The sequence below is a fragment of the Pteropus vampyrus genome, unplaced genomic scaffold (genome assembly GCF_000151845.1).
Source record: "Pteropus vampyrus isolate Shadow unplaced genomic scaffold, Pvam_2.0 Scaffold254, whole genome shotgun sequence".
In the NCBI taxonomy this organism is placed as follows: domain Eukaryota; kingdom Metazoa; phylum Chordata; class Mammalia; order Chiroptera; family Pteropodidae; genus Pteropus; species Pteropus vampyrus.
The window spans coordinates 1,348,070-1,362,643 of NW_011889035.1; the positions used below are offsets into that span (position 1 = coordinate 1,348,070).

The following is a 14,574-nucleotide window of genomic DNA, read 5'->3' on the forward strand; positions in this document are numbered from 1 at the left end:
CTAAAAATCTAGGACTTTATCTATTTTGGTCATTATTGATTCCTTGAGCCTAGAATACCATCTGGCTCAATAAATAATGTTGAATGAATTAATGAATGTCTACTATGCATGAAGTTCATTACCAACTGTGCAATAAATGGCAACTCTTGTTAGCTGTTAGGTCTTCGGTAACCTCACAATCTCCTAACGGCTGTCCACACCGCCTGTGAGGCTACCACACATTAGATGGCTGGTACCGACCAGGGACATCCCCCGTTCCCTTCTCTGCTCAGGCTCCTGGAAACTCATAGTGCGCACCACAGGACGAAGATGTATGTATTGGACAAAGACTCCATTAGCTCTGCAATGCTTTGGAGCCCTATGGACTTCATAGTCAAAACACTGTTTTGAGTTTGGTGACCTTGGATTTCAGGCTGCAGCAATATCACTTAGTAATGCTCACCCTGACTCAGAACTCCTTGTCCACTGATAGAAAGTAGTGCTCTTGATGATAAACTTTTAAAAACAACATTCATGCCAACAGTGATAATAATAACTAAACCTGCTCATGTTTGTTGAATGACTATTCTAAAATGGTGACTTATACTATTTCCTTTAATTCTTCCCTTTATATTACTATTTCCTTTAAGCTTACTAAATGAGGTGGGCACCATTATGAATCTCACTTTCCAGCTGAGGAAAATGACACTAAGAAAGGATAATGTGCCCACGGAAGTGGAGCTCATCAATGGTAGAGCCAGAACTTGCATTTGCATCTAACCCGCGTTCACAAGCAGGGAGACGAAGAACTGCAGAATAACAGAAGCAGAAAGTATAGAAGAACTCCATTGTAACACAGCTCATTATTGCAAAGATCTCTGTCACAAGTCTTATCATATTTCTCAAAATATAGCAACTATATCCACATGTGTATCCATTTGCAAATATCAATGAATTAAGCATCCGCTATGTGGAAACATCACAAAGTACTGGTTAAAAGCATGGACCTAGAATCAAACTGCCTGGGTTCATATCCAACTTTACCATTTATGGTTTTGTGACTTTGAAAGTAAAAGCACTTCTTTGTGCCTCAGTTTCCTTGCCTTTAAAGTGAGGATCACAACGGTACTCACCTCAAAATGCACACAGTAAGTACCCAGTAAATATCACCTATGATAATGCTGTGCTTACTGTTGTTCCGAAAAGTGTGATAAATTCTGGGGCTACAAGGTGAGGCGGACATAGCATTCAGCTCTCAAGTGGACCAGAAGAGAGGCAAAGACATAGGCAAAGACAATGTGACAAGTTGCTCTAACAGATACTTGCATGGGGTCCTACGAGAACACAGAACATCTCATTCAGGCTGAGGGCAAGGGAGGGGTTGTCAAAGCAGGGAGCCTACAGGTGGGCTAACTGTGTCCCTTAACTCCCTGGAGACTTGGGGACTGAGGTATGTCAGAGCCATTCTAAAAAGTCATCTCTTGGGAGATGTCAAGGGAGAGCCCCATGCGTGAAACCACCTCATAGAAAGGTCCCTTTGGTTTATTATTAGCTAAGCCCCTTGGGAGGGATCTCAAGAACGACGAGCCCCACACTGAATTTTTGGTTGGGCTCCAATGTATATACTGAGAATTCCTAGAACAGGCAAGTTGACACAAGGGAACTCTTGCCCAGATGGTGTGTTTACTCAGTGGATATGAATTACCCTGGGCTGCACGGAGCAGGGAGTTGTTTGGCTTGATGGCTCCGGTCCCATTTACACAGAGATGTCTGCTCATACACTGTTTACTCTGGAAACCACAGTGAGGGCACAGGCCTTGCAGACAGGCCGACCTGGTTTGATTCTGGTACCTTCACTGCTGGCTCACCTTGGAATCGTGGCTACCTCTCTGAGACTCCATCTCCTCAAATGGAACTAACGAGATCAGTTTTTCAAGAGTGTTGTGAGGATTAGGATGACTATCTGTAAAATACTGACCACCGAGTTTGGCACATAACAGATACTAACTATACAGTACTGGGGGCTTACCACTTCCCAGGTATTGTGCCTTGAACTTTACAACAGACCTTCATTTAATCCTCACAACAGCTCCACTTGACAACTGAGAAAATTGAAGCACGATGAGCTGCGATACTTGTACAAGGTCAAATGGTAGATACCGTTGTGCCTCTACCCATGGGTTAGCCTCTTCTCTTAAGGAAAGAGCAAAAGTGGATGGAAACCAGAACTGGGCCCAGTTATTCAAAGATGCTCCCTGTGCACCTTACCTTTCTCCTTTGCCAGTTCTGGGTAAGGTCCAAAGTGGACTGTCAAACTGTTTCTGCGACTACTGTTTGAGCACGAAGCTTAACTGTTGGCTGAATTATGGGATGGTGGACCCTAGTAAGCTGCCAAGAAATATCTAGGGCTGGGCATGTGTGTGGGGGAGTATCAGGGCACCATGTGCTGTGGTACTACTTTTTAATTCGGTGTTCCGACTTACAGCTGGAACTCATGAAGACAGCAAAGCTGTAACCTGGCCCTTCTAAAGTAGGAATGAATTTCCAGGCCTTTTGTGATATAATGGGTTTTTGATGAGTTCTTCCCTAAGCTCAAATAACTAGAGAGACAGAGGAAGCCCACTGCTGCCAGCTTGACGAAGTGGTGACTAATTCCCTGGAATGCCTGTAAGGTGAAAAAGAGGTCTTCCTCTCCTTTTTTTCTTTCAGCCAGAATCAAGGTTTGACCTCTTAACTGGCTGTTTCTTTGGGGGTTAACATCTATCCTGGACCGTGTGTGCATGTGTGAAGGTGCACGTGCATGTGTCTGTGTAGACATAAACACAGGCTAAACTAATTCTATTCAACTTTGTAATCCCATATGTTCACACGACAATGCAAAACTAGTCCATTTTGGTATCTGGTTCTGCAGTTATTTTCCTGGCACTTCTCCAAGAAGGTATATGTTGCCTTGGATGTGGGAAGAGGGAGTGGTGGTGATAGAGTTAAGAGAAGAGGAGGCAGGCACAATCCAACAAACCTTCTCTAAAATGCTAATGACTAGAAGCCTCTTTTTGAGGGATGAGGCTGATTTTGGGAGTATAGTCCCTGGGTCTCTCTGGGTGAAGAGCGTTTAAAAGGTGTGACCAGAGAAGAAGCCACAGACAAAGAAGAGGCTAGGTAGGGAGCTAAGAGGGATGTGGCTGACAGTGCCCAGGCTGTCTGTGTGCTACAGCAGAGGCCCCACATCTGCATGGAGGGTCCCTGGGAGAGGGCCTGCAAGAGTTGTCAAACGCCTCTCAACCTGGAACTCTCTATGGAGTAGACAACCTTCACAGTGTCTGCTCAGACAAGACTCAGTTTTAAAGAGCTGTCTACCAAGTCCTCTATCCACAAGGAGAAGTTTTGGCAAGAAGCCATGACTGCATTACAAAGCCCTTCTCATCTGCCCCTGCCCACCACTCCCCTTTGACAGGATTAAACCTCAAGGGCCATGTGACTCAAGCTAGGCCAATTAGAGACTCTCATCTGAGACGTGCAAGTAGGAGCCTGGGAGAGGCAGTGTTGCAGACGGGCCACCTAGCTCCCAGGTTAGCAGCCATATTCCAGCATGTGCTTTGGAAAAACAGAGAAAGCTGTACTGCAGAAAATGGAGAATCAAGCAGATGCATGTAGAAAGGTGGATGAGGGTCCATGGTAAGAAGGACAGTGGGAAACAGATACACAGACAAACAGACCCCTAAATACAAACAAAACCTTGCTTCCCAGACATGCTAGCCCTGGCCCTTAGTCCTTATTCCATAATAATGAGGCCTGCCTGCACGTCCCACCTGGGGTCCATCACACACATATGTACTGAAAAAATAGTCCTTGTATTTGAGCTTAAGCCAACTCAAGCTGATTTTTCCTTTTGTAATAAAAAGATCACTAAGACATTCTCTCTTCCTCCTTTATACTCTGCTCCCTTCTCCACCAGGAAGGCTTGGTAGAATGGTGACACTAATTTAGGCCAATGCTGACCAACACTGATGATGTTAATTCAAGTAATTAGAAAGTTCTCCACAATGATGATGAATGGCTTCTCTTTTCTGAAAAGATGTCTGAATACTTACTTGCTGTATTTTCCCTCCCCAAATTTCCTCTCCTGTTTCTTCTTCCTCAAGGATCCCTCAGCCCTGTGTTCCCTGGTACTGTATCGTGGAATACTACAACAGTGCTGGGGAGGAGTCCATTCCTTGGGTCAGCTATGGTCTATGGAGCAACGGAAGCATCAGAGCCATGTGGAAGATCTTGTTGACAACAAAAGTAATTTCTTTTTTCTGAGGTTGTGGGAGTGGGAAGACAATAGGAAGGTATTCCATTTACTTCACTATTTGCAAAACTATTTAGGCTCATTCTCCTCAAAGGTATTCTCTACTCAGGAACTCATTCTTAACATCCGCCTGCCTTCAGTTTACAAATTAAACTGATGAACCTAGAAAGAGACCCTCAAAATATAATCCAAACAGAGCACTGTTTACATTATACAAAAGGGATCTATTCACACGAAGCTTGATGCAAAACAATGTGAAAGATGATCTACATTTAAAAGCCACACTCATTAATTCAGAAATGAAAAAGTAATATAATACAAAGCTAACCCCATAAGGCACTGATATGGCTTTTTGTTGTTGATGTTTTTTAAATTTGCTGATATAGTTTCTCAAGTAAGAAACCTTGTTATTTCAGGAAAGGGTCTTAGGCTCTATGCTGTCCCCGTAAGCCACTGCAGGTTGCCATGGTTCCGCCAGACAACTGGAGACATAGGTTGTGAGTGGGCAGCTAAACAGGTCTATTAACGAACACAGAAATGCTCCAGTGAGGGCTTGTCTTAAATGGCTGAGAGAATGAACGGTTTTCAAATGCATTCTGTAATAAGGAAAATTAAGAACAGGAATTCAAACCAAAATCTTTTTGCAGAGCGCTGGGAGAGAGAGAAGGGAAGGGGAGAGAAGGAATATTGGGGTCGGGGGCAGATAGGAAGAGGGGGTGCTGAAAAATGCACCCCTGTCTTAAACAGAAATGTTTTTCAGTTTTTGTGCATTTTACATTTTGGGTTCCCAAGTAAGCGTTCTTTTAAACAAGAGTTCTGAGTTTCAAAGCCACTGGTTCAGACATTACAAAAGAAACAAAAGATTTGTAAAAATGGCTGTTGTTAAGATGTAGGGAAGAAATCTTTTGGAGAGATGACTCAGCATGAGAAAGTGAGACAAAGCCTAAAGTGTGAAGGATTTATTCAAACTTTGTTGCCCAAATTTAAAAAGAAAATAGAAATTTTCCCTTTTGCACAGTGCTATGGCAGCAAAATTACTCTAAAATACTAATTCGTTTCCAAGGCCCACCACCCTACAGGCTACATACACATTGCATGAGGCTTTTCTGATTCTTTCAACAAGACCTTAAGAGACCTCTTTCAACAAGATCTTAAGAGACCTCTCTCTCCTGTACGGGAGGGCCTGGGGTTAAGGGGAAGTAGTTTTATAATAAGTCCTGGCAGTATTCTGCCTTGTATTCTAGGTACAGAGGCCGATGTCTGTGTGTCTCATCCTTCTTAATAGGCTTACTTTATGTGTCTAAACCCCTTCTATCTTTGTAGGATTTTAAGAATCTAAGATAGCAGAAGTGTTTCATATGTGAAGAGATATGGCAAGTTTAGGCAACAGCTTATTGAATAAGAAGACGCTATTGATACACATTCAAATTCGAATTCAGTCTTCAAAATAAAATTTTAAAATAATAGTTTTCACATACTTATCCTTGGAAAGTAACAAAGCCTAACCATAAATCTTCTATTGATCTAATGGAGGAAAACAATATATTTTGTTCTTCACATACTTTATATTTTTGTTACTTTATATGATTTCCTATTGCTCTTTAGTATCTATGCCCTAAAGTGAGTTTGGAGCACCAAAAGTAAAGTATCTCAGGTATGAATTGGTAAAACATTTATTTGAATACCAGCCCAAGTTCTCTTAAATATAATTCTCTCTAATCTAGTCATTCTTCCTATTGCATTTTAATTCTAGAAACTGTGCTTACATATTTAGGTATAATCCATAGTTTTTTTTAACCTTCCTAAGTTTATTACATATGTAGCCTGCAAACTTGCTTGACTGAATGTACACCCATTCATCTGGCTCAGCTTCCACGTGTACTGTTCAACCTTCGACTTTATTTTTTACCTGAAATAAAAATGTACTTCTACTTCTATATCACTGCTGACAGTGTAATAACGAATTAGGCAATGAATAATGCCACACAAATAAAGGATGGCATTTGGTTTTGACTATACACAAATTAGTGAATCAATTCTAAACCAAAGCTGAACACTTAAACTTTCTATAAATACCACTGAAGTCCCTTTTTTTTTTTTTGGCCTCCTCTTAATATAAAAAGATCAACAGCAGACACTTCTATCTCTAGGTATGACGAAGTAAGACCCTCCCACACGATTTGGCTCCCCATGCAGAAAACAACTGTAAAACCTGGACGTAACACAAAAAGCAATGATCTGAAGGCAATGAAAAGTGAACTTGGGCAGGCAGATGGTGGTGGGGAGTACCAGCTCACTTGCAGAGGGAAGGAAGACCTCTCTCTATAGGCTCTGCTTATGCTCTATCTTGATTGTGGTGGTTGTTACATTTCATTACCTTGTACACTTAAAACCTATGTACATTTTATTGTATATATTGTATATATATTGTATGTGTATATAGTAAATATGGGTATATATATTACCTTAGCTATTTATACTTCAATACCTAGATATTTATAGGTATATATATACATACATATATATTATTTATTACATATCTATGTTTAGTTTAATTGAGGCATTAAGGCATTATTATAATATGCATATATAAAAACTATGCTTTTTAAATGGGCCCTTTGAATGGGAAATCTGGCTTAATACCAAAACCTGGCCCAAAGATAGACGTTTATCCTGGGGAAATTGTTACATGTGGGGAAAGAAGTGATTCATACTAGGATTGATCAGGGAAAAAGAAATGTGTTTTCTGCAATTATATTTTCTCCCTTTCTTTAACTTTTGCAACCCCTCCCAATGTCATTTTTGTAACATGCTTTGAACGGATCCTTTTTTTCTCTTCTTTTACCAAACCACAGTCTTTGTAAGCAAAAAGAAAATTAGTAGCAGATGCAAGCTTATTTTTAATGGTCTAGGACCAAATTTTCTGGACTTAAAACAAACACTTTGTCCCCTCAAAGTTCTCGGATTCCATTAAGATACAGCTGTATGCTCACTACAATTCATGAACCAAAAATAGTTTCAAAAACTAACTGTAAGAAACTAAACCACAGAGTTACTCATTGTATTCTCCTTATTTTTTATTTTTAATATCCAGAAAACAAAAGGTTTAATTTTGTAGACATTTTGGAAAAACATTTTTTTTTTTTTTTTTTAATGCTCTAAACTCTATTCTGGTCTCAATAATTTTTTGTTTTTACATCTGAAGAGATATACTGGGTTATCGAATAAGGCCTTTTAGTATAATTGGTTTTGGTTCAAAGATAGATGTTGAAACTGGAAGCACGGAATGTGAATTCCAGTTAGTTAGAACTCAAGAAGATCTGGATAATTATAATTAAGTCACAGTACGGGCTAAAAAATTTGCAACCAAAGAAGACTTCTAGTATAAGAGTTATTTATGTCGCTTACTATCCCAGATTCTTCTTGGAGTAAAAATGTGAAATCTTTCTTCATCCCCAGAGCCAACAGAGATGACGTTTGGAGCAGAGGAAGGGAAAAATAAGGAAAAGGACATCCCCATTCTCACTGTGGTTTAAGCACTGAACACCTATGGAGCCTTGGGCAAACCATTTGATCGTTCTTAGTTTCAGTTTCTTCATTAGTGAAGCATGGAGGCCAGGCTAAATGAGCTCTAAAATCACAAGTTGTTGCCTCTCAGGTTATCACCTCTCTCCACCTCCCCAGGACACAGGAAGTGGCTTCCCAACAGAGCTCAGTATGAGTTTAGGCTCCACAGTCAGAATGCCCTGGGTTCAGAACCTGTCTGCTCCACTTGCCATGGACAAACTACTTAACTTCCCTGTGTCTCGGTGTCCTTATCTGTTAAATATCTACCTCACAGGCTGGTTTGGAAAATTAAAGAGACAATGTACCTATGGGGGCTACCATAGTGCTTGGCTCAGATTAAGTGCCCAGTTGGTGTTGGCGGTCGTTACTGTTGTTAAATGACCATATCCAGGCTGGCCTGAACCAGGATCTGAAGGGGAGCAAACAGGGGAGTGAGCCTCCAATTCCATGTGAGGTTAAACTTTTAACTATCAGATCAAAAGCCTCCAGAGGCACTGTCTCTCATAGTAGCAATCAGATGGTCTCTTAATGAGCTCGTTCAGAGGATACGTGCATTACTGGTGACCTTCAAGGTCCTCTCCAACCCTGATATCTAAGATCTGCTGACTTCATCTCACATTAAGATGCTTATAGTAGGATTTATGGCACTACTGGGATCCAGGCATCCTTAACACCTCACTATCCAGGCAGTTGACGACCAGGGCTAACCACAGGGCTGGTCCTGCCCAGCCCTATCTCCATCATTAGCTAATTTTAGATCCCGACTAGGTTAATTAAGATTTGTGACTACATTTGTATGGGTCTCGGTTTATCTAAAATGAAAATAATCAGGCTTACCTGATTAGGACTTAAGTAAAAAAAAGACTGTAGAATTCTCCCAGGAAAGAAAATAATAATTACATTCTGATTTATAAATTAGGGCAATTTACAAAATATCTAGGGAATACATCTGAAGTGCTTTATTTTCCATTTCCTTTTGCTGAGGTCCTTTCTTTTTCTTCCCTTCCATGACTAGTACCTGGAACAGAGGTCAGCAAACCATGGTCTGCAGGCCAAATACAGCCCACGGCCTGATTTTGTAAATAAAGTTTCATTGGAATTCAGTGGCCCCCATTTGTTTACAGATCACCTATGGTGGCTTTTGACTACAGGGACAGAGTTTAGTTGTAGCCCTTTTCAGAAGAATTTTGCAGACTTGTGGCCTAGAACACTGCCAGTTCACAGGAGGTAGCCAGTAACTGTTTGTCTGAATAAATGATCATCATTTCATTTAACATCCAACGAGTATTTATCGAGTGCCCCTAAGGGACAGATGCTGTGCCAGGTTCCGGAAACACAACGACCTAGGACTACAATGGTGAGGATGACAGACAGGGCCCCTGCCCTCATGGTACGTAGTTTCATGAGGAAAGACAGAACGTGATCATCCAAACAGTTACTTATTTACAGTTGTGATGAGTGTTTAAAAAGGAAAAAATACAGGGTGTTGGGGGTTTATATAAAAGACCGACCCTGTCTCAAGACCGTCCCTGAGCAATTGCCATTTCATTTAAGCTGAAACCTGAATGTGGATTTTTTAGGTATGAACCGTAAGGGAAAGTGAGGACTTCCTGATGCCACATGAAATGCAAATGGGTTGCAGTCCAGTCTGTGCTTACTCCGCCCATCCATCCAGATACACAGTGCAAGGAATGTGGACTATAATAAAGTTGAAGACCTAACTTTTCAGTCCCCAAATGGGAACACTAGGCAAATAAATAAATCATAAACCACGTTCATTTGTTAGAGACCAGACATAAACACATAACCAGGAGGCAGTTCTTCAATCAGCTCCAATTCTTTCAGCACAGAAAATCAGCCTAAATTGAGTAACATTAATTTTCACACTGGGGGAAAAGATTTGATTGAACATAAACAGATGCCCTGCAGCTTGGGTGCACTTCTGGTTGTCATGTAGGTTTGATGTTTCTCAGTGCTGCCTGTCAAGATTGATCAAGTGGCTTAAGCGCTAACATGCTCTGCTTCCCAAATTCAGCACGGCTTGGTGAGCCATGCTGCCATTCTTTAGGAACATGGACCATCCCCCCCACCCTGAAAACTGGCAGGTCCTTCCAGAGACGGTGAGTGCTAAAATAGATGGAGGAAGGATATAAGGAGGCAAGAAGAAGTGTTGCAGAATAAATGTATTTTATAAAGTCTTCACACTTCCTATCACTGGTTATTCCTCAGAGCTCTGCTGGCTAAATTAGGAGATTTATTTCCCTGTTTCTTTAGAGGAAATGGAGATGCAAAGAGATTAGGCATCTAACTTCAGAATCACTGAACATGTTATTGAGAGCCCAGGAATCAGAAGAAGCAGCAACTGTTCCAAAATTATTTGCTTGAGGCTATGCCGATAAAACCTTTTATTTTTAGAACTGCAGAGTCCTACTAAGTGTAGGGGTCATCTTAAAGGAGAATCAGTTAATTTAAGGCAAGAAAAATTTCCTGATTTAAATGATGCCACCTTGGCAGGCTTCACGGACAATTTCTGCCCCTTTGCCCAGGCGCTGGTCCATGGTGTCTGTCATGGTTTGTGGATTGGTCAGTGTGAGCATTTGGCTGGTTGCTACAAAAACCTTTACATACCACAGCCATTGTCACCTCCAACATATCTATATCAGAGTAAAAAAGAAGGAGTCAAGGGAACCAGAAATCAACTATATCACACGAATTTTTCATGAAAAATACTACTGTTTCTAATATTGAAAAATTCTCTGTACCTGGATATCCTCCTACCTGGGAAAAAAAAAGAAAAGGAAGGAGAGAATAAGGAAGGCAAAAGAGAATTCGAGCAGTATTAAGTTGCTTCTATTTCTTTTAATAATTTTGCCTAATGCCTTGGAATAACTGAAGACAACCTGGGGTATCTCCCAACATAACTGAGAGATATTGAGCTAAAAGAACATTTTAATACCAACGCTGCATGAAGAGAATTCCAAGCCTATTGTTACAAGGATTTTCCACTTTTGTTCATCCCTTCAATAAACATTTACTGAGTGTTAGGTACATAAAGACTGAGGGGTTTTAGTGAGCACTGGGGATGGATATCGGTAAAGAATGCCTATAGTTCTCCCCGCTCCTGGAGGAGATCCATACAAATAAACGGTGACCACACGGAATGCAGACAGAGTAAGCGCTGTAGCAGGAGCTCTGCACTGAGCCAGGAGGAGACGCAGGTGCTGGCGGACCCACGGGAGGTAAACCAGTGTGCCCCCACCTGATGACATCTAACATGTCCTTCCTAACCAAGCCTGACAGAAACCCACGGCACGATGTAATGAAACTCAATGAGGATTCAAAATAACCTGCTGTTGTTTCACGTGAGTCAACAGAATTAATGTTTATATCATTGTAATTTCTGCTTTGGGTTTCACATAAGCCCCTATAGGAAATATAAAAGCCAAAGGGACTTTTTTTTTTTAAAGGAAATTACTTTAGTCTCTTTTGTGTTCTACAAGAGATAGAAAATCAAAAATAAGATTCGATGCTAAGATAATGATTACAAGACACATTAAAAGTGGTAAATTACTATTATTTTTAAAACAGGGTGGTCCCACATTTTTTTTTGTTTGTTAAACCTATGGGAATTGTAAGGGAAATCAAATCCATAAGTTAGTTACTCATTACCCATCAATTTAAATGAATAACTGAATGTTCAAAAACATCTTCTTTTCTTAGAAAGAGAGACTATTTAACAGCCAAAATCTAACTCACATAGACTTAATTTTAACCAAATATGCTGAACCTGTAGGGCCTAAAGAACCCTAGAGAGATAGAGAGAAGCGCTTGGGCATCCTAGAATGCAACTTGGGTTTATCCTGGAATAACACAAGCACACCAGACCTAACCTGTTCCCATGCAACCCAAGAACATAATAAGGTCATCTCTACCCATCTAGTTCCCCGACATCTAATGTTTTATTTTTGGCTTTCTGGCCTAATCATGATGGGAATTCTACAGTTATCAATTTTCAGAAAGAATGTTTTAAAAGTCTAACTTACTGAGAAGACAGAGCTAAGAATGATGACATTCCCAGGGCTCTGCCTTTGGTGGACAGCGGCCTAATTCTATTGCGTGTATGTGTGTGTGCGCGCGCGCATGCATATACATGACAAATAAATGAGTAGAAAAACCAGAAACCTCAGTAAGTTAAAGAAGTTAAAGGACAAAGAAACTCCAGTTTCACATAGCCAGACCAAACCAGAATTGGCTACATGTTCTGTTTTTCAGGAGCAATTTGGCTATAAAAACATTTGGAAAAACAAACAAGCAAAACCAGAAAACAAACAAAACTCAATTCCTCCAGTGAAAACAATGCAACACCAGGACATGATGGAGAAAACAATTCCTGACAGCCATCAAATTCCTCAGCACTAAGGCAAGATTTTTAATATAAACAAATCTCATGACAATCATCACCCTGTCGAATGTTCATCTCAACCTATAAAGCTAGGTGGTAACTGCCCAGGCAGTTCACCAACGCCTTCATCAGGCTCCAACAGAAGAGTAGAGCTCAGTCTTTACAGGAAAACTACCCTGAATAGCAGGGAAACTTAGAAAGCAGGCCGGGAAGGACCTTCCCCTTCATCAGCTGACAGAGCTGTATGGAAGAGTGCCTTGGCTGTTCTTGGATCTGTACTCTTAGCAAAAAAAAAAAAAAAAAAATACTTTTCCCTTCCTTCTAACTTTTTCACTGGCCAAGGTGATTATCAGAGGCTTTTCAACTGAGCCTCAGCTCCTTGGTACGCATTATCCAGAGCAATCACTGCTATCTGCTGTGCAGTCTTGTCTTCTCTTAGACAAATGCAAGATCTCGAAAGACTCATTTGAAAAAGATGGCTCCTCTTGAGTGTGCAATGCTTATAATTATGATTACTAGGCATTTGAAAAGTATTCTAATAATAGAGCTTCAAAAGACTATACAGGTAATGGAACACATTAATAACCAAGAAGGGAGGTAGTAATTCATGCCTGCCATTCTGTACCCACATGCTAAAATGAAAGCCTGACAGAGAGCACCGCCCTTGCGAGCCTTCTTGGTACGTCTGCACCTATTGTTATGCCTGCTCACTTAGTGATGGGCTGCAGCCTGCGTGACTCAACATGCTCATACTTAACTCATTATCTAATCCCAAACTGCTCCTTCTGCTTTTTTATTGATAAAGGGAGTGACCAGCCATCTAGCTATTCTAGTCACATTCCTTTCTCTTTCTCTCTCTCTCACTGTCATTGTTCAATTGGTCACCAAGTCCTCCTAATCTGTCACTTGCTTATCTGTCCCCTATTCTCCATTACTACTTCTGTCTTAGTTCAGGACCTCTACCCCTCTCACCTAAATACTAAAATGCCTGTTAACTAGTCTACTTGACTCCAGTTTGGTCCCTCATGAATTTCTCTTCCACTATGCTTCCTTAACTAGCTTCTAAAATATAAACCCTGCAAACAATGAAATCATAAACATATTTCAAGAAAACATAGGTGAATACTTTTATACTTCTGGATTGAGTAAAAGCATTTCTCATCATGACATAAAACCCAAGAAGTCATAAATATAGCTACTTTAAAAAATCTTCTGTTAAATAAAGGACACCGTAATCGAAGATTAAAAAAAAAAAAAAAAAAACTAGGGAAAATATCTGCAACATATATGGCAGGCAACATGCTAATTTCCTTAATATACAAAGAGTTCTTACAACTCACTAAGAAAAAAACCTATCTATAAATTTCAAATAATATCTCGTCCATCTCTTGGCCACACCAGGAAAGGAGAAACTAATGCAAATAATTACATAACAAGATAAAGGCATAAAGTATCCTGTAAAGATTAGGTATTGAAAAATCGGTTAGATATCATTGTTAGCAAACTTGCTTCAAATGCCCTGCCTAAGTTCAATTATATCACACTTCAACACTGAGATACCCGTAAGCAGTTGAAAAATGCCCCTGGACTCTCTTGTTTATGCCTTTGGAACATAATGGAGCATGTTTACACAAAGCAAATCATTGCTTGTAAAGCTAAAAGGTTGAAGTCTTCAGGAACGTTTCTGAACTCACACAACACCAAATTCTATTATTCCATCTGCATAGCCTGGGCTAGGAAGCTAGAATGAATGCCCATCAGACGAAACTAATTGGTTTTCCCATTTTGATCTGAATTAAGTAACAAAATAATATCCTCTGAAAGAAGGCAGAGTATCAGCAGAGTGACATTGCTAATATAACTGCCACAAAGGTACTTACTCTACCCAGGAATATGATCATCTAAAGTTAGGTGTCAAAATCCTAAATGCAAATGGTACAGATGACTCATTTTTCAAATAAAAGCTCACATGAGATGGTAAATCTACTGTACTCATAAGAAAGGATAAACTCTGTTAGGAAAGTAAACAATTCGAGATGCCGATATAGCCTCTTATATGAATCTGGAGCAGAGGCCAATTCACTTACTGCAAGACTACAAAGGATCTAATGCATAAGCCCTAGACAGTATTAGTGTCTACTTGCCAAAACAGAATTTAAAAAATGAAACTGAGACTAATAATTGGAGTACAACCACATGTAAATTTGGGGGAAACAAAAGACCTTCACCTCAGCCAAACGGTATCGGAAGTTTGAAAATTTAAGCAATTATTTCCCAGCTTTGAAAATGTAGTCTGTATTGAGGGACCAAAGCACCAGAATACCACCATTATACA

At 40.2% G+C, this 14,574-nt stretch overlaps 1 protein-coding gene across 1 annotated transcript in view; it reads right to left on the reverse strand.

Annotated features, from left to right (window-relative positions):
• The window catches only part of AMOTL1 (angiomotin like 1), a 95,604-nt gene that overhangs the window by 27,629 nt on the left and 53,401 nt on the right, over positions 1-14,574 (reverse strand). Inside the window, exon 6 of the mRNA XM_023520261.1 lies at positions 761-788. Within this exon, the coding sequence (XP_023376029.1) occupies positions 761-788 (28 nt within the window). The remainder of the gene's footprint in view (positions 1-760; positions 789-14,574) is intronic.